The sequence below is a fragment of the Phocoena sinus genome, chromosome 14, assembly GCF_008692025.1.
Source record: "Phocoena sinus isolate mPhoSin1 chromosome 14, mPhoSin1.pri, whole genome shotgun sequence".
In the NCBI taxonomy this organism is placed as follows: Eukaryota; Metazoa; Chordata; class Mammalia; order Artiodactyla; family Phocoenidae; genus Phocoena; species Phocoena sinus.
In genome coordinates this window covers 12,219,522-12,240,292 of record NC_045776.1, presented here as the reverse complement: position 1 = coordinate 12,240,292, position 20,771 = coordinate 12,219,522, and the positions used below count along the sequence as shown (strand labels likewise).

The window sequence follows — 20,771 nt, the reverse complement described above, 5'->3', positions numbered from 1 at the left end:
ATTATTTTTTTAACGCTCAGATAATCGATTCTAGGAAGTTTTTTCTTTCTCCTATTTTGCTTGTGTGCACAGACACATGTTGCTTTAAAACAACATTTTATTTTTGAAAATAGTTTTTGTACAGAAATCTTGCAAAGCCCACCAATAAAATAAAATCAGTTTGTCAAGTAAAGATTTCATATATGTATATGTACGTCTGTATTTTAATTCGTTTTGGTATCCTTTTCACTTTCAGAAGTGTCTGGTTTGAAAGATTAACTATATGGTCACACTTTCTATAAAAGACAGTATGAAAACAATTGTCTGCTCTGAAAGTGTCAACAAAGACAGAAAAGATAAGGGGAATCCATGTAATGTGATGGAATAGTCAAAATACTGTCAAGAAGAAGCTTTCTAATGCCCAGTTCTTCATCTCCGCATTGGCCCTGGGTGAGGTGTTTTTCATTTTTGCTGAGTGAGGCTGTTTTTGATTGTTATCTCAAACCTGGCCCCATGGAAAGGGTTTGTTTCCACGTCTGGATTGATGCCAAGGTTGAGGTAAAGGAACAGCCCTATGAAGTAGAGTTGAGGATAAGAATTCACTGGAGGAAGATTCTGGAACCGGAGGTGTCTGAGAATTCATATACGCCTTGGGAAGGCATTGGACATTTCGCAGGGCAGGGAACCCGGATTTGATCCAAAACTTGTGCAGGTCTTAAGGAGCTGAGAGACACCAGGACTCCTTGGTCCTGGTTAGTCCGGGTCCGAGTGCTTTCTGTCATCTGCAAACACTTTGGAAGCAGTTCAGTGTAAAGAGGCTACTGGCTTGGGATCTGACAAGCCACGTACTAGTCCTAGCTCTCTCACTGGAGAGCTGGTGTAAATTTTGGGGAAATCAGACTTAGCCCTTGTGGCCTATGTTTCCTCTGTACAATATTGTTTCTAAAGTTCCTTCCAACTCCAACAGACAAGAAAATCGGTCTTCTCTCGTCTGTTCCTCTTATCTTCCACTAGATGGCGCTGTTTGTCGCACTCAAACGGTGCCGCTCAGGATCTCAAACTTAACCAGTTGTAGTAGCTTTTAAGACACGTCCACTCAGGCAGTGCCTGAGACCTTCTGCCCCTGCTTTTCTGGGGACGTTCTTGAAGTGCTTGCTTCCCCTTGCCTCGAAGACACAGCACTCTGCAACTTTCCCTCTGTCTGCCCCTTAAATGTTAAAAATCCTTAGAGTTTTATTGTGGAGCCCCATTTTTTTTTTTTTTTCCCATTTTGTTTTTGATACAATTCCCTGGCTTCAGTTGCTAGGTCTCCCTGCTGGGTTCCAGCCGCATATCCAGCTGCAACGTGGACACCTACAGGTGACACAGACACAGCAAGTTAAGGACCCACGCTGAATTCACCTTCTCTTTTCCTGTTCTCTTTCTTCGTATGTGGCCACACCATCCACCCAGCGGTCCAAACTGGACTCATATCATTTTCCACAAGAGTTCCCCGCCTTCGCCTCACACAACCAATCGCTACATTCTGATATGTCTCAAATTCACCTACTTCTCTGCTGCTACTATCCCGATCCAAACTCCATGTCTCTCCTCTGAATAATAGAAACAGACTCTTAAATCGCCTCCTGTTTCTCTTTTCCTCCATTCGTTCATACTGCAGTCATATATAGATATTACATATGTGATATACACATACATGTCACATATGCATCTATGTATACATATATATTCTTGTATGAAGAGATATTTGTAAAGAAATGTATGTAAATATTTTATTTACAGGTGTCTACTTCTCACCTCAGTGTAAGGGCCACGAGTGAGGTACGCGGGCCTCTCACTGTTGTGGCCTCTCCCGTTGTGGAGCACAGGCTCCGGACGCGCAGGCTCAGCAGCCATGGCTCACGGACCCAGCCGCTCCGCGGCACGTGGGATCTTCCCGGACCGGGGCACAAACCCGTGTTCCCTGCATTGGCAGGCGGACTCTCAACCACTGCGCCACCAGGGAAGCCCCATAGTTTCTTAATTGTTCCTCCTTTATTTCTGCATTCCCTCACTTCCCTAATTAACAACTGTTTGAATCTGCCCTTTGGTATTCAGGAAGGTCTAGGAGGCTGAAGTCTTTTGCCTGCAAATAAGACATGGAAAGAAAGGCTTTTGTGCCCAGGAGAGCTCCACACAATTCTACTTGGTTTCACTTCCAAGTTATAATTACTGCACACATTTTTTAGCTCCCATGGCAGGCTTCTGGTGGGACAAAGCATAGTCTCCATCATGGTGGAATGTGTTGGGGAAATATAATTAAAAATATAATCCTCCTCCAACCCAGAAATTCTTTCCACAAAGAGAAAACACTTTTATTATTAAGTAAGCATTAAACCAGGCAATTCGGTAAGAAATTGCCAAGGCAGATACTGTTATACAACCAAACAGATACAGCACATTACATACATATTCTCAAACAATAAACAATAACAAGTTTTCAGGTAAGAGACTTCACGGCGCCATTTGTCACACAGAGTTCATCCTAGACTCACCTGGTAATTAGGGTGACCATCTGGGTTAGCTAATTGCTTTTATCCAGAGGAAAATTAAACTTCTCCTATCTTTAGGATGGGAGGTAGTTTTGCAACTTGGCCCTTTGATTTCAGTGCCTACCCTTCAACAGAAGCTGGGAGGTAGGGTTGCTATCTGCCCTGAAATTTCCATTTCAAACATGGAAAAAGACATTCCTCTCCCATAAAGCTAACAAAAGGCTTACTTAGTCTTCAAAAGGAGATATATATATATATATTTCAAAGAGGAGAAAGTGCTTAGAATTACAAATTTCCTAAAGTAAATGCTGCGAGGAAAAGGAGGGAAGGGGAATCTCTTCTTTCATTTTCAACGGGAAGAATTAAGCCTCTTAATTTTAATTTCTATTTGTCCTTACAATTGCTACGGCGACCTTGTGTTTTTTCATTTAATGTTAAGGCACTTACCCACAGTCTGATTATCACAGCTGTCATATCTTACTCAAAAATTTATGTAAAATAATATGGTCATTAATATACTTTCACTTCTTTCTTTAAACCCATTGCACTGTTTTCCTTACCATTGTTTTTACTGTCTTGAGCTAGTACTACCAGATGTTTGGAAATACTAGTCACCAAAACCACTTACTAGAATTACAGAGTATGGAAAATAGTGAACCTTTGTAGACAATAGGATAATCGCAGAGCATTCTGCTTTGTTTAATATGAGTCATGGTTTATTCCAACAGCAGTGGTTTATGTTGTACTCTGTGTTCCTAGCCAGTGGGTAAGTCTATTAATGCAAATTGTGGTACTGCTCTAAAAGCCACAGTAAGGGCACACGGGATCCTTTAGTATCTTTAATCTTAGTTATTTTAAATTGGGTCTGTGATAGTTCCTACATACATCTGTATCATCCTGGAGTCTGGTTCTGTTGATTGCTTTGTCTCTCTGCACAGTGGGTTCTTTTCTTCTTTGTGTATGTTTGTGAGTGTGTGTGTCTCACAGATTATTATTGCATATCAAATTTTGGGTGTGGTACAGCAGAGAAAGAGGGAAATAGCCTTTATGCTCAGAATGACTCTTCTTTTGCCATGTAATTAGCATGGGGTATGGAGTCATTCTAGAGAGGATCTGAGCTGAGTCTGGATTTTGTTGTTATGATGGTTGCCTTCAGTGCTGCCCTGGCTTTCAATTCCTGTGGGGTTACACTGTGTTTGGGGTGGAGGCCTGACTGCTGGAAGGTTTCCCTGGGGGTCTGCACCGCTGCTATGGGAGTGACAAGGCTTGCTGCCCTGTCTCAGAGGTTAACGACTTCTGTTTCTTGGGGGAGAAGAATCAAGTGGGGCTTTTGGCCTTCTTGCAGTGGCAGCCCCTTCCTTCTCCACTGAGTGTGCCCTGTACCCAGTCTTTCCCTTGAACACCCAGTGAGCCTCTGGGGAGAAGACTCAGTGGGTACAAACTCCCTGCGTGGCTGTGGCTCTGAGGGTCTGTACCTTCACGCTTGTCTGGGGCCCTGCCTTCCCCCATGTCTGCCCCAGGCATGTCAGTGTTTGCATCTGTCTCTCCTTGGGAGCAGAGTAAGTCCTCTACATACGAACGAGTTCCGTTTGAGAGCGCATTCGTTAAGTCCCATTTGTAAGTCCCACGACGTTAGCCTAGGTACCCAACTAACACAGTCAGCTATGTAGCACTGTGCTATAATAGGTTTATAATACTTTGCACACAAATAATACATTAAAAAAACGCATAAAATAAAGAGAACGCTTTAAATCTTATGATACAGTACCTTGAAAAGTACAGTAGTCCAGTACAACAGCTGGCACCCAGGGGCTGGCATCGAGAGAACAGGCAGGAAGAGTTACTGACTGGAGGAGGGAGAGGAGGTGGGAGAGGAGGTGGGAGATGGTAGAGCTGAAGCATCGTCAGCAGTAGGAGACGGAAGGCAAGCTGCAATTTCCCTCACGCCTGAACGCACGGTTGCATCTTTGAAAGTTCTCGACTTGAAGGTTCCTATGTAGGGGACTTACTGCACTTGTTTTTTCCTTAGATTTCAGGCTGGGTAGTTGTCTTGCACCTGTGGCTTTCTGATGAGTTCAAGCATTTGTGTGTTATCCAGACTCTCCCGTTAGAAGAGCGGCTCTCTTTCCAGCTTTCTCCGTCACTGCAGAAGCTGGAAGGTTGCTAAGCCCTCTCTTCCCTCTTCTTGATTTTCTCTTATTTCCTCCAGGGCGTCCTGCTCAACCCCAGTTGCTTTCACCTTTGGCAGCCTTTACATGAATTATGAGTCCCCAAATTTTACCCGACTTTATTGAAAAAGGAATCTACAGAACTACCTTAGATTAATTAACTTTTGCTTACTACCATCTGCAAAAGAGAAGAGAAAAGATACTCATATACAGAGCCATTTTTTATGCTGGAAATCTCATTTTAATTTTTTCTTTTTCTGCATTGGCCCAGCAAGTTTCTCATTTACAACTTGAGCTGTGAACTTAAGCAATGGAAGAAGTTTCCAGCGATAACTAGCCATAAACTTACAGTACGTTTCCCTCTATATACGAATACACTGACATTCTGGATGTGAAATATGTAAATCAGACACTTCTGGATTTGTGTCAAGTGCAGCTCTCCTCCTGGAAGCCTTGTTTTCCTGCCCCTCCCTAACTATCCCACACAATCCAGTCCTCCCAGAGTGCTTGGTGAAGCTTTTTCATACTGTTAATTCTATCGTATTGAAATTTTCTGTTCAAATGAGTCTCCACCACTAACTGGACTCATCTTTGCATGCTCAGCATGTAGATCAATGTCTGGGAATACAAGTGCTCAAGAACCTGGTCAGTTCCTGGTCCCTGCACATCTTATATCCAATGTTCTAGCTACCAATTTATTGGAGGAGCAAGGAGACAGCACCCAATGGAAACTTAGTAGCATCGACATATATACATTACCGAATGTAAAATAGTTGGCTGGTGGGAAGCAGCCGCATAGCACAGGGAGAGCAGCTCGGTGATTTGCGATGACCTAGAGGGCTGGGATAGGGAGGGTGGGAGGGAGGCTCAAGAGGGAGGGGATATGGGGACATGTGTATGCATATGGCTGATTCTCTTCGTGGTGCAAGAGAAACTGTCACGGTATGGTGAAGCAATTATACTCCAATAAAGATCTATTTAAAAAAAAAGAATACAGTTGCCCTGAAGAAAATGGAAGTGTTTAATTCCCATGTAATCTGTTAAGTTTGAACCACAGGGCGATCAGCCCTGGGCCTGTTGATGATGACCAAAGGTGAGTGGATAGGGGAATGGATACACCCAGACCTGTGCACTCAATGCTTTTGGAGGATAACAGATCAGTGGGCAACATCACGTGTAAAATTGAATTGATCAAATAGAGAAGGCAAAGAAAGTAAATGAAGAACACCAGGCCCGGAGTCAGGAAGTTAGAGCTTCTATCCCAGCTCCGCCCTGACCTAACTGTGACCTCAGGCAAGGCAGTTAATGTCTTTGGAATTTGGGGTTTTTTATTGCTTAAATGAAGAGCATTGTATAAATGATCTCTAATATCACTTCTAACATTATATTTGGTGAGTACTTCTAATGAAATGATCCACTATCTAATTACGTGGAAAATAATCCAGGGAATTAAGGTCAACCACTTTAGCAATCAAAACAAATTTTGTTCATGTCCATTTCTAAATCCTCCTCTTATGTGGCAACTTTAGGGTCAGAAAAACTGAATAAAAATCTGGACTTTGGGAAGAGCTATGGGGCCTTGGGTAGTTTTGTTCATCTCTCTAACCTTCAGTTTCTTCATTTTAAAAAATGGGTTTTAGAAGAGTTTCTATTGTATTGAGTTGTTGGAGGATAAACAGGCTCTGCGGTTATTAAAGGATCTGGACCATGGTATGCCTCCAACTGATATTTGCTGCTCTTTTCTTCGTCTTTGACATCAGCATGACCATCACCACCACCACCATCATCATCAGCAGCAGCAGTAGCATCCTCTAACTTTGCTTAGAAACCAAATCATAGCAACCGTATTAGAACCTGAGCTGCCGTTGATCAGTCCTAAGACATCAGTGAATTTCAGGTAGAGAGGCGTTCCTCTCTCTGCTTGATTTGTATCTCCAAGTCAGTATTTGCAGGTGAGTGATCCAGGACAGCAATGTGCGCATTAAACCCATGGAAGGTGTTCAAAAGTTCTGGCTCGTGAAGCTTACATGGATAAATCCCTTGGGTTTTGAAAATATTCACATGTGATCCATTATTTGTGACGCATTCTGCATCTCCAAGCAGTTTTTATCTCATCGCCACACCCAAAGCCTCTCCCTACAGGAGGTGTTGGCAGAATGACCAGTTCTAAAATTGACATATGTCCAAGCTGTCTTTCTATGCCCCTATCTGGGTGTCAGCAGAAGGCCCCAGGACCTCTGAGCACTTATTTAACTGCCGCTTCTTCATCTATATGATAGGAATACTGGCATATAATTAAATGTGGTTAAATATATGTAAATAAATTGAGTTGGTAAGAAGGGGGTTGATCTTAAAAACATATTTAATTAAGAGCTGTTTTTCACTCAAATACTTCTAGAGGCAACAATAACCATGTGTGTTTTGTATATTCTCTTCTTCTCCCTCCTTCCCTGTCTACTTTATGAGGCAGAATTTATATAAAACAAAAGTGACACGTTGGGAGTGTACACATCAGTGACTTTTCACAAATGTAAACACCCATGTAGCCACCACTCAGTCAGATTATAGAGCATTCATCTCAACTAGAAGTTTCCCTTGGACTCTTTTGCAATCAATTTCCTCCCTGATTCCAGCCCTGGGACAGCACTAATCAGCCCTCTGTCAGGTTGGACTCCTGACATACATGTAGAATTATACAATGGGGACTCTTTCTGTTCAGCTTCTCTCCCACAGTGTTGAGAAGTTTCATCTGTGGCTCTGCTAGAATCAGTATTTTCTTCCTTTTTATGGCTGAGTCCTATTTCATTGTTTATCCATTTACTTGCTGATGCCAATTTGAGTTTTTTCCAGTTTTGGGCCATTATTAATAAAGCTGCTTTGAACATTTGTACACAAGTACTTTTGTAAACACCTGTTTTCAGTTCTCTTGGGTGGATATCAAGGAGTGGCACTGCTGTATCATATGTTGAGTAAACGTTTAATTTTTATAAGAAATTACCAAACTGATTTCAGAAGTGGTTACACCTTCTTGTATTCTCACCAGCAGTGTATGAGAGTTTTCGTTGCTTCACATTCTCTCCAAAATTTGATATGGCCAGTTCTCTACTTTAATAGATGTGAAATGGTACCCTGTGGGGAGGAACTTTGATAGCAGGTAAACATCCATTCAGTATAAAACTTTTAATTTAGTCATCTGTTTATTTTGTATCAGTATGGCCTCACTGTATTCTGTTTAATTCAATGCATTATAATCTATTACTTTAAAAATAAAGATACAGGGGCTTCTCTGGTGGCGCAGTGGTTGAGGGTCCGCCTGCCGATGCAGGGGACACGGGTTTGTGCCCCGGTCCGGGAGGATCCCACATGCCGTGGAGCGGCTGGGCCCGTGAGCCATGGCCGCTGAGCCTACGCGTCCCGAGCCTGTGCTCCGCAACGGGAGAGGCCACAACAGTGAGAGGCCCGCGTACCGCAAAAAATAAATAAAGATACAGGTGTTGAATTTCCCTTCAATTTCTCTTACATGTGGCCACTAGGCAAGGCAGTAGGATCTCTGCCTTCTAGTTGGCCTAGAATATAGGCAAAGCTTTTCAGACCTCATAGATAGATGTCTACCATGCCCTCTACCTGATATGATTCAAATGCCTATGAGCCTTTGTCTTACTTGCTTGCATTTATAAAGTTCCTTTGGAAAACCCAACTAAAATTACAAGTAGTTGAAAGGTGTGGTCTAAAGGCATTCTAACCAACAATTCTTCAAACGCTCCCCCTCCAAAGAAATCCAAACAACTCTATACCAGTTTCAAGTTCATTGAATCATTAGAAATTAATTCAGACATGTGATGGCACTCTGATCTTATTACCTACAATTTTCCATTTTAATGTACAGGAAAAATCCCAGGTCCTGGGCCAAATTTTGATCCTCTCATATTTCTCAGAAACTCATTCCCATCATTTCTTTGCTTCAACCTCATTAAGTGCCCCAATGCTTCCGTGTTCATCAAGGCAACGGCCCCCTGCCCTGCCTTCCCTTCCCACCCGTTCACTGCACCACTTACTCGTGTGACCCACTCTCTGGCCAGTCTGTCAATTCCCTTGACCACGTCTCACACTTAATGGTGAAACATCTATTTCCTCTTCTGTGTTCCTGGGTTGCTAAGTTTGGCTGAGGAAAATTTTAACTTTGCTCACATCCTCCAAAATTCATGGTTTATGAAATCAGCTGGGATGAAGTACTGACTGGGAAGCATTTGGAATGAGTACAGTCCCCTAAGAAAAGCTATGTTTAGAAAATAAAAATTGTCCATACCTGACCTTTATATATTGATGTACTTCAAGGTCAGTTCTTGGCCCTCCTTTCTTATCACTTTACACCCTCTCCCTAGGGTCTCATTCCTGCCTTTAGCTACCTGTTTAAAAAAAAACAAAACAGAATTTTAGGGTTACTGAATAAATATAGTAAACTTTTGTTTCCTTTTTTTCATTTTTTATTTGTGGCTGTGTGGCATGCAGGGTCTTATTTCCCTGACCAGAGATCAAACCCATTCCCCCTGCAGTGGAAGCACGGAGTCCTAACCACTGGACCACCAGGGAAGTCCCCCTGGGGCTGGGAAATTTTCTGTTGAGCATGTAGGGGAGAACAAATTATTTTACTATTTTTTTTTTTAAGCAACAAAAGTCTCAGGAAGAGCTTTTACATCCTCCCCCTTAACTGCCAAAAGCATTTAGATAGGGGGCCAATCCCAGGAAGAGAGCTATAGTCAGAGTCAAGTACAATGAATATGAGTCAGGTATGGTAGACAGGGGTGGGACGTGAGGGAAACAAGGCCCTTTTTTTTACATCTTTATTGGAGTATAATTGCTTTACAATGGTGGGTTAGTTTCTGCTGTATAACAAAGTGAATCAGCTATATGTATACATATATCCCCAAGTCTCCGCCCTCCCACCCTCCCTATCCCACCCCTCTAGGTGGTCACAAAGCACCGAGCTGATCTCCCTGTGCTATGCGGCTGCTTCCCACTAGCTATCTATTTGACAATTGGTAGTGTATATATGTCCATGCCACTCTCTCACTTCGTCCCAGTTTACCCTTTCCCCTCCCCATATCCTCAAGTCCATTCTCTAGTAGGTCTGTGTCTTTATTCCTGTCTTACCCCTAGGTTCTTCATGACATTTTTTTTTCTTAAATTCCATATATATGTGTTAGCATACGGTATTTGTCTTTCTCTTTCTGACTTACTTTACTCTGTATGACAGACTCTAGGTCTATCCACCTCATTACAAATAGCTCAATTTCGTTTCTTTTTATGGCTGAGTAATATTCCATTGTATATATGTGCCACATCTTCTTTATCCATTCATCCGATGATGGACGCTTAGGTTGTTTCCATCTCCTGGTTATTGTAAATAGAGCTGCAATGAACATTTTGGTACATGACTCTTTTTGAATTATGGTTTTCTCAGGGTATATGCCCACTAGTGAGATTGCTGGGTCATATGGTAGTTCTATTTGTAGTTTTTTAAGGAACCTCCATACTGTTCTCCACAGTGGCTGTATCAATTTACATTCCCACCAACAGTGCAAGAGGGTTCCCTTTTAGCAAGGCCCTTTTGATCAAAGCCTTCTCTGTGTCCCATTGTCTGTGAATAGCATGGCAAACTTTTGTTTACCAAGCATTTGTTTTTCCCTATCTTCCTGTAAATCTTTCCCTCCCCTTTGAAGTCCCAGCCCCCTACATGCTTTTCCTTCTCTCAGATGCCATATAAGCCTCAATTGACTAATTTGTCCTCGAGTCTCATTTTCCCTATGGGGTCCCCATATGTATATAATTATATTGGATTTTCTCCTGCCAAACTGTCTCTGTCAACTTAATTTTTAGAACAGCCAGAAGAACATAGAGTGTAGAGGAAAGTATTTTCCTTCCCCAACAAGCATAACAAATTTCAAGCTCCAGATCGTGTCCTGCAGATGAGCTCAAGACTCATGGATTCAAGTGCTTACTAGACAAGTCCATTTGGATGTCTCAAAAGGAATTTTACAAAGTGCAAACTTAAGCCGAGGATCATCTCTTCTCTCCAAAACGAAACCTTCTTCCATCCAACCAGTTGGTTAGGCCAGAAACTTCACCATAGGTCTCGGGTTCTATCTCTCATTTCTGCCATATATACTGTGTTTCCAAAATTCTATGAGTTTTAGTTCCTAAACAATTATCACACGTAACTATCTGTGAGGGAGGAAGAAACTTTATTCCACCGTACACGGGAGAGACCCAGGAAGACTGAGAAACTTGACAAAATGGCCCCAAACCTCACCTTAAATACCATCTTCAGAGAAGACAAAAGAGGATGTTGGGTGTAGTGGTTTGGGACTTCAAAAATGCAGCTGACATGGAGATGGAAAAGCAAATGTTTGGTAACATGTTTGCTGGGCCAGGCGGAGACTATGGGCACAGAGGGGACTGATCTCCAGGCCCTGCCGAGCTTCCCCACCACCTCTCGCTCGTATTCTCTGCAGGTATCTCTGGTGATAGCTCTGTTGTGGGAACAGGCCCTTAATCTAAACTCTTTAGGCAGCTAAGTGGGAGATAAAAAGAAAGACCTCCTGGGTCTTCCTGGGTCCTCTGTTTCTTAAAATTATTAGCCTAAATTAATCCTCACGCCAAAAGGACACATTTTGGAGTGGCAAAGTTTACTCCGCAAATATTTATCTCAGTTCCACTCTTGACATCCTAATGGTTTACTAGTAATTTCACTATGTCCATGCTGTTCTTTCCTCTCACCCATTTACATCATAATAACCAGATACATATTTTAAAGTGGCAGATATGATCTCTATCCCCCTTTGGAAAACAAACAAAACCTGAAATGAAGCAGGACCCTATGGTCCTTCCCCCCATGTCCTCAGCCTGCTTTTTGTCTGTGGAAATAACTTTAGCCAAAGAATAAGTTTAATTAGAGAAGTGAGAAAATGCAGAAACAAAGGAAAACAAAGGAGACCCAGTGATAGTAATTTAGTCATTAAGCAAAGTCAAGGACTTTTATTTCCTTCTCAAGGGCTGTAGATAATATTCTGAGCCGTATCCTGTGAGCTGTATTATAGATACTGAAACCCACACCGGGTGGAAGAAGTTAACTACATGGTGACTGGACTGTAGCCATGACATGAGCTGCCACAATTCTGAGAACCTCAAGGAAATGGGAAAAAACCAACCCTGGAACTGAAGACTGACTGTACTTAAAACAATCAAGATGACACAGGTCAGACCAGCTCATGACCAGTTTCACGGTGACTGTCAGAGCTGCCTGTCACCAGAGCTGTTTCTGCATGGAGCCCCCTCCCTCTGGGTATAAAGGCTCTTGCCCCCTGATTGTCAGGGCGGGAGTCGGCCTTTGGACAGGGGTCTGCCCTCCCCCCCTGGTTGCCAGCATCCAAATTAAAGCAAACTTTCCTTTCCACCAACCTGACCTCTTTATTGGATTTTGAGCAGTGAGCAGCCGGGCCCCACTTTCGTTACAAACCTACAATGTCTTTTCGTTTCTTTAGAGATAAAATACAAAGTTCCTAACATGGACTCAAAGCCTTTCATGCTCTGGTACCAGTCTACCTCTTCAGCCTCAAGCCTCATCATGCTCTACACTTGTTTTGAATTTTTCTTTTTATAAATTATTATATTTCCGAATTATCTCTCCTATGTGTGGCAGGCCACTTGCACTTTGCTGAAAAGAAAGAAAGCAAAAAAGGAAAAGCAACAAGTAGTATGAATAAGTAGTGTATTACTGATGATGTTTTTATAAGAGGAAAACTTTTTGGCATGTAAGCGTTCCACAGATCACTTGAATTCAAATAAATGTGGGTGTCTGGGTGAGTAGGTTTGAATGGTAGATACGATGTTCGAAACAGCAGCTATGTTATTTCAAATTCAGGTGAAGATAGAGTGTTGAAATATCCTTTTATTATATCTTGAACATTTTGTCCACATGGGAGTTACCATGGGGAGATAACAGTAGGTTTACATGGGTTTGTAGAAAAAGAGAGACAGACAGACATGGTATTTCAACCAACACAAGCTTAGTGATGATTATGAGTTTGGAAAGGAAAATGAATCAAAGACAACCTGTTACTTCCAGCAATCAAGGCTCAGGAACAGCTCTGTGAGTATGCCCCGAGTGTAGCCGCTGGCTAATCACATCTCAGGGGAAGAGACTCTGCCATAGAAGAGGAGGCTGTTGGTCTTTTTGTGCTTGATGAGGAACAGGAAAGGGTGGTCACAGTGGAAACTGTCTGGAAGTACTGCTGATGTTGCAACTATTACTGCTCCAGTCACAGCTGTAGCCTCTGTACCCTCCTCATTCACCTCCACGAAGGACTTGTGGAAGACTTCCGACACCATCAGCTCTCGTATCTTGCTCATGCCTGAGAAGTCGGCTTTCCCCTCAGTGAAGGCGTCCACCATCCCCAGGGCTTTCAGCATGGGCTTGAGGTCATAGGTCTCCTCCACTTTGAACTGAGGTAGGTGTAACTCTATTTCACGCTGGTTCATATTCTGTGGGTTCGTCCACTCTATTAACTTCTCAGCAGTGAGCTGATCTTCAAGCTGTAACAATGAAAAAGGGAACAATTGGCAAGATTGTCAGTGGACACGGAGCCCCCCTTAACGTTGGATTGAAACGTGGAAATCCTTTAACAGTAAAAACATAAATACAGGAGATTCAGTTGATAGGGTTTTATCTGAGGAGGTAAAAATAACAGAGTCCTGAATATATATTATATAATCAAATAAATGTTCTTATATTTTCATGGCTTTCCTATTTTTATGTATATATGTACACATTAATAATATATGCATATGTATAAATATCTATACAAATGGATATATATATATGCACACATATATGAAACAGAATGGTTAAATAAAATTATTTGTAGAAGATGAGCTATCCACTTCTTAGGCTCGTTCTCTATTTCGCGCTTCACTTTCAAATGACCTCTTGTCAATGTTCTTTCGTCCATAAATGTTTACATAGTGCATTTACAACGTATAGCCTACTTTTATTCCTTTTCCTTGCTTCATTTATTTGTAAACTTTTCCTGTATAGATATATGTTTCTCTAATCAAGTTTACATTGTTACATAATGCTACCATTAAATTGATATTCAGTATATATATCTTTACCTAATACCTTTTAAGCATTCACTGCATGTCAGTCCCTAACCTAACCTAAGGTAATACAAACATGTATTTTTCCTCATTTAAAATTTTTCATTATTTTGAGCCACTTCTGTCCAAAAGCTTTTCCCTTGTTTAGACTTGTTGTTATAGGATAAAATCCTAGGACTGAGATTCCCAATGTCATTGATAATGGGGAATTTAGAGCTGAAGCAGAAATATTCTGATGGCTCTTCACATTTCCTGCCATATTGCTTTCCCTAAGGATTTCCAGTTTCCAGTGTTACGAGATATGTATTTTGAGTGTGGCGAGTTTACTGCCGCTTCCACATCATCATCGACTATTATAGTAACGGCTTATGGCCTTTTATGCCAGATATTGTTATTGATATTTTTACATACTAACTTTATTATAACAATGCTAACAGGAGAATTCTCTAATCCCCCCCTTTTTTGAAATCTTAGCAATGAGGTTCTGAATGAGCCTTTGGTCCATTCTGAGCACTTAGGGACCAAATAGTTCAAAATTAAAAAGTGGGCATCAAGATAAAGCTATTTGTCCACCGTCTACAAAAGCACTGTGAATTAGTGGGCAATATGTAACCGCTTTGTTTTTTTAATTTCCTTATTTTACTTGTGAGTGAACTTGCAAATATTTCTATGTGTCACCTATGTATGAGTGTTAATCTCCTTGTATTCAAATGAGTGGACTGGAATATATCAGAGGTTCGTATGGTTGCAAAGTAGTTATGTGTGTATCTAGGTATATATTTTTTGTGAACTGACATTCCATAGTTTCATCAGAATATTAATGTGACCTGTGATGTACAGAAACACTATTCGTATCATACCGTGACACCTAAGGTATCGGCTTTATTGTTCTGTTGTGTGCTTGAGCTCTGCCAGCCACTAGCACCGGTCTGTGAGCAGCCCAAAGAGCACTGTCTCACTAGGAATTTAAGCAATAGTAGGCAGCATTGGAGGTGCCAGCTTTTACCTGCTGCAGACCATCCACGTCATTGGGCAGCAGCAGAAACATGCTTAGCTCTTGGCCTTCGTACGGTATTTCCAGGATCTTGACTTGCATGTCCTCCGGTGACGTGAAATTGAAAAGGTTGGTTTGTTTCATCATCTGCACAGGTTTGCTTGTATCCTACAATAAAGTCATGTGGCAAAAAATGTGAAGTGAGCATAAGTCAAAAAGAAAGGTAATATTCGTGTAATACCAAATACATCCTCCTTCTAAGAGATGATCTCAGAAATCTGTGAATTAGAGACAAGAGTTTCTTCAAGGAATCCCAACTAAATAAAGTTAAAAAAAAAAAAGACAAGAAAATAAGCCTTGACAAATTCTATCTTCTACCCACAGCAGCTATATATTAATCACTAGATATTTAAATTTCACACTGAATGTGTAGCATGTTATGTTACATACATAATTTATAGACAATACCTTGTTCAGCCAAAATTGTTTCTCCCCAGTATTTTCTTTCTTAAATTCCTCGTGCCACTTCCCTTTGAAATAGACTGCGTTTAGCAGAACCAGAACAGTAGATTTATCAACAGATCCGCTGGGAAGGAAATTCTTGATTTTTTCTGCAAAGAAAGAAAATCAAAGGTTTGTCATGAAAGGCACAAGTGGTTTGTCTGGAAGATGCTTTGAAAGTTACAAGTGATGATTAAATATTCACACAAATCACCACATTAGGGACTCTGTGCCCGACTGTTCACAAGGTGAAGCTTTCCTCATGGCGCCAGCCTGATGGAGTCGCCCTCATGCAGACACCCCTTCTTTTGACTGGGAACGTGTTTGGTCTCTGGGGTGACATCAGTCATCTCACACTGAATTCTGATGGACTGATTTCAGCTGATCTTTCCACTGGTCAGTTTTCTCCCTCCCTCCCTACTACCCTCTCTGTCCCCTCAATAACCCCCACCCTCTCCTGTTACCTCCATCCTTCCTTCTATTCTTCTTTTCTTCTTCCCTTTCTTCTTTGCTTTCTATTTTTTCAAACTTGAACCCACTACTCAGAGGGAATGGGCCTGAATGTTCTTTAGGACAAATGACATGAACGCTAGAATCGAAAACATGGACTCAGACACCATGTCCCGGGGTGTCTTTGTCTTCATTTGCCACGTTGAGTTGTTGTAGGTTTGGCCTGTATTTAGGACGGGAGGTAGGATATTATTCATAGAACGGAGACATCATCCAGCCGCCTTCCGTGGTTGGGGAGGACGACTGTGGCCATCCCTGCAGGATGCGGGGATGGGGAAGTGGTCAGACAGCTCCTGCTGCAGGTGGCAAGAAGGGTGGTTGGCAGGAGAGTGGCTCGTCTCCCAGTTAACAAAGGATAAGGGAACCCTTTTAATATTATCTTTTAGGGATCATAATCCAGACGTTAAGCCTCTAATTTAAAGAAAAAATGCGAATCAACCTGAAGTTTGAGCAGGGAGTTGGGATCCATAGAGATACTGTCATCCACAGACTCAGCTGAGTTTCCAGGTAGCTGGTCCTGGGATCCCTCCCGGGCTCCCCTTGTTTCTCTCCACACTGACGTGGACCATTCCACCCTCTGCAGTGCCCGCCTCCATCCTCTGCAATCTCATCTCACCCCGGCTCCTGGCACCCCATGCAGTGTCCGCCCCAGCGTTCACACACAGCGGGGAATCTACAGTGATTTTGAAGGAGTGACCCTCTCATAACCTACTGTTAGTCTGGCTTTCCACCCAGGAATTAATCATCTTCCGACTTTCTTCTGCAGCACTGACAAAATCAGCAGACTCCACACTGGCTAGGTAAAATTTCTCAACATTATCCACGTACGCCTGTGACATGGGCAGGAAGAAAGGAGGGATTAAGAGTAATTTATCAGTAACTATGCAGGTATTCCCAGATTAAACTGTGTTCAGTAATGACCAAACAGAGTACCTGAAACAATCCTTACGCCCACTTCCCCGGTGGGTTGTCAGGCTCTGGGACACGCTAGTGGGGGGCGTCGCGGTGCTTCCCCGGTGGGTTGTCAGGCTCTGGGACACTCTAGTGGGGGGCATCGCGGTGCTTCCCCGGTGGGTTGTCAGGCTCTGGGACACTCTAGTGGGGGGCATCGCGGTGCTTCCCCGGTGGGTTGTCAGGCTCTGGGACACTCTAGTGGGGGGCGTCGCGGGGCAGGAGCTGAATGCCCCCAGGGCAAATGCTCCCCATGTGGGTCAGCCAGGCTCCTCTGCCTCCCCCTCCCCCATTAGGAGATAGGATCAGTGGACCCAGGATGCAGACCAAAGGTGTGACAGGCCACGAAACTTACCTGAAGAAACTGAACAGTCTTTTCTCCATACAGCCTGTTGGCTACGTTCAGCTCATAGGCATCAGTGGGTTTCTTAAACTCAGTCAGAAGGTTTTGAAATTGATGATGAATATTTCCTGGCCTTTCAACCTTCAAACACCAGAAAGTGAGCTCATTGGACTCTCATTGTATATAAATACTACACCCCCATAGGTCTGTGAGCTCTGTTCCCAGAGTTTGGTATCCCCAGGGATGACATTTGTTGCTATCTCCCCACATATGGTGTATTTTACCAGAAATACCCTTCATAATCCTTACATTCAATCTTCCAGGTAATTCTTCCTTCCTGCTCTAACACACTCCAGTCTTTTCTCTTTTGAACTAGAGGTGCAGCACCATTCCATTACTGGATTGTGTTTTAATTGTCTCAAATGTTTAGGGACCAGCTAAAACTTAAACTCCTTGAGAGCCAGAGCCGTAGTGTACCTCTAACAGTCATCAACTGCATGAGAACATGAAATTTGTATATTGCCCTATGTTATGACATGAAGCCCTGTTTTACTCCTTGGAGGGATTGCTTTCTAAGACCCCTTGACTGTGCTCTTTGGCTGTTCGCTATGCCAGTCACTCTGAAGTAGGAGCAGTGTGTCTCTGCCAACAGATGCACATCAGCATCTCTAAGTCTTTAGTTCAATTGACACGAAAACAAGAGAGTTCAGAGAACTAAGAAACTTCTCCAAGGAGACAGAGCCAATTTTTCAACTCACGCTTATCTCAACCAGAACCTTCCACTTGCTAACTAAGAGTTTTGGACTGTTTAAGCTACCAACCATAATTCTCACTCCATCATTTTCCAAAATATAGTTGATCATATGCTGATTGCTCTTAATCTAATTTAGGGTTTAATTAAAATTATATAATTTTAGCAACATATTGTGATTACTATAGTTATTATTATTCTATAATAATAATAATACATAACGTTTATGGGGGTTTCTGTCATCCAGGCACTCTTGTCCTGTTTTACATGTAGTTGCATGTCTTGTAGCAGACTTTTTATTGCTCTTAGTTAATTTGTATGAAGTCAAATTGTGGCTCAGAGCAGTTGTATTTTGCCATGTTCTCCATTCCTGAACAGAAGAGCACAATTTGAAGCTCCTGAGTTCCCTGGTGGCCTAGTGGTTAGGATTCCAGGCTTTTATTCCCGTGGCCTGTGTTCAAGCCCTGGATGGGGAAGTGAGATCCTGCCAGCTGCGTGGCATGGCAAAAAAAAACATTCTTCAGTTTGAAGCTCCTTTGGGTTTCAGAACCCCTGCTCTTAAGAACATGCTACTCTTCTTTCAAGAAAACAAATATATAAAATAAATAAGTACATAAGATGATATGAGAAACAACTCTGTCCAATCTATTTTGCTTAAGATGTCCCCTAAAAACTGGCTTTTCCCTGTTTATCTGAAAGTCCCAGTTTAAACTCCGACCCTCTTGGATATGTGATGTCCTTCTAGATCCAATGCTCTGTGACTCACGGGATCTTTTATAACTCCTCCTCCTTCTGTGTTCTCTGCAATTTCATTCACGTGCAGGACCTGGAGGAGACGGGGAGTGAGACAAGGAGACTTTAGAGATCTATGTACCCCAGAGTAAATAGAAAAGAAAGAAAAGAAGGAAGGAAGGAAGAAAGAAAGAAAGAAGGAAGGAAAGACAGAATCAAAACAAAATGCCAAAGCAAAAAAAAAAAAAAACCCCAGAAAGAAAGAAAGAACAAAGAAATGTTCCGTGCAAGCATTGGCTCCTTGAAAAACACAACCTGCGTGTGAAAAACACAAAGCTGGTTGATCACCAGCCAGTTCAAAGAATCCTGATTCATTTTTCATTCATTGCTGAGGAAACATGTAAAGATGTCTCCCATGGATTTTAGTCAACGCACCACTTCTACCTGAACTCTACCATTTAAAGCCTCACCTGTGGTCACTGGGCAGTTGTAGGGTTCATCCCAGCTCCCAAAGGAAGTCTAGGCACAGGGAAGAGATGGGGCGGAGAGCTGGGGGAGAGCATATGCTCCCACAGCTCTGTGCCCGCCCAGTCCTGGGGAGGTTTGCAGCTTCCTGTGCTACCCCTGGGGACAGCCAGGTCTGTGATCATCTGCACAGAAGCCGACAGAGAAACCAGGACAAACGGGTAAGTGTAAAGGAAGCTGCGACCTACCTTCTGGATTTCTGATGCGGTGTGTCCTCGGGCCCCCAAGGAAGTCATGCCAAAGGCGGACATGATACTCAAAGGGGAATAGAAGATATTTTCCTTGTTTGATTGTCTGATCTGTTGGTACAGGTCGACTGCAAAGTGGGTGATTCCTTCCCCGAGTGAACTCATGGTGGCTTGATGTAGTCTGGAACTCCTGGAGAAGCATCAAATTTATTTTATAATGAGTTTACTGAAAGGGAGGTTAGTCTGTAATAAAATTTTCATAAAATATGCCTTATATGTGGGTTGTGGGATTCTGAAAACTATAGCTTCCTTCCTTTTACTTTTAAAGCTTTTTTCAATGTACATGTATATACTTCATAATTAGAAGACTATCGAAATAGTATTTAAAAAGAAAACTTTTGTGGGGACTTCCCTGGCAGTGTGGTTAAGACTCTGCACTTCCCATGCAGGATGGCACAGGTTCAATCCCTGGTCAAGGAACTAAGATCCCACATGCCGTGTGGTGTGGCAAAAAAAAAAAAAAATAGGAAAAGAAAACTTTTGTGAAAACTAATAGAATATCTTTATCTTTTCTTCCTTACTGACTATACTAAGACTGGGTAGAAAATGCATTATAACAGATCAAAGACAAAGATTGATGTGTAACATCCCACCATCTCTCATGAGGCACCTCTATGCCTTTTACTTGAGGGATCTGTGGGTACTGGACATCCTACCCTCCCAATCACACTTCCTCCTAAAGGAGCATTTGGTTTTTGGAAATAAATAAATTACCTAAAGATTAAAGGAAATGAAAAATTGTTTTACTTTTGTCCTGGTTAAGGAATAAAATACAATCAGACAAAACAAATTAGATAAATGATGTAACACACATCATTGTTATTATTTTCAGAAAGGATTCACGTAGTCAAAAGCAGAGCTGCTGGAAGCACTTACCTGTGAGCCTGGAGGAAGCAGAGGTGGGCAGACGGCCTGTGAGCTGATGTGCCGCGAATCGTCAGGTCTGGACTATATACCTCTCTCTTGCTGCCTCCCATCCTTCACAGCAGCTGGTATTTCAAGTAAAGCAGCTTCTGATTTCTTCACCGGGCTACGCATCAGCTTCATGAGCACGAAGTCTCTATGAGTAAACGTAAGATTATTGTTTTATTCTCGTGCATCCTTTCCACCTGCAGAAGAAATTGTGATCTGCGATCAGTGGCTCATATGAAATGCATGTAGGTGCCTTTCTAGCACCAAGGAGAATAAAGTTAAATTCTAACTTCTTCACGTGCCCTGAGATACTGCGCCCCACCAGAAATAACCCTTAATATCTGTCTTGTCTTACATGTTGAATTGTCTTTAAGACCACTTCTAACACCAACAATTCAAAAGCTGACATTTTCTGTTTTATGTTCCAAAAGGGCTTCTCCAACCCGACCACTTCCTTAAGAAGTATTCTG

The 20,771-nt window shown here is 42.3% G+C and overlaps 1 protein-coding gene across 1 annotated transcript; it reads right to left on the bottom strand.

Annotated features, from left to right (window-relative positions):
• Positions 1-12,859: 12,859 nt before the first annotated feature.
• Positions 12,860-20,371, bottom strand: LOC116739054 (serpin B3-like). Its single transcript, XM_032603108.1, has 8 exons — positions 20,266-20,371; positions 19,330-19,519; positions 18,651-18,710; positions 17,146-17,274; positions 16,552-16,669; positions 15,297-15,439; positions 14,841-14,996; positions 12,860-13,270 (listed from the first exon to the last, which is right to left on the bottom strand). Exons 1-8 carry the CDS (start codon positions 20,364-20,366, stop codon positions 12,860-12,862), a joined length of 1,308 nt encoding a protein of 435 aa, XP_032458999.1. The 5' UTR covers positions 20,367-20,371.
• Between the last annotated feature and the right edge of the window lie 400 nt (positions 20,372-20,771).

Bases quoted from the DNA above. Each gene is read 5' to 3' on its own strand.
- LOC116739054 (XM_032603108.1), bottom strand. From the start codon at position 20,366: ATGGGAGGCAGCAAGAGAGAGGTATATAGTCCAGACCTGACGATTCGC. The intron at 16,670-17,145 runs GTAAGTTTCGTG...CCCATGTCACAG, and splicing joins AGACTGTTCAGTTTCTTCAG to GCGTACGTGGATAATGTTGA. The intron at 13,271-14,840 runs GTAAAAGCTGGC...TCATTGTTACAG, and splicing joins ACGTGGATGGTCTGCAGCAG to CTTGAAGATCAGCTCACTGC.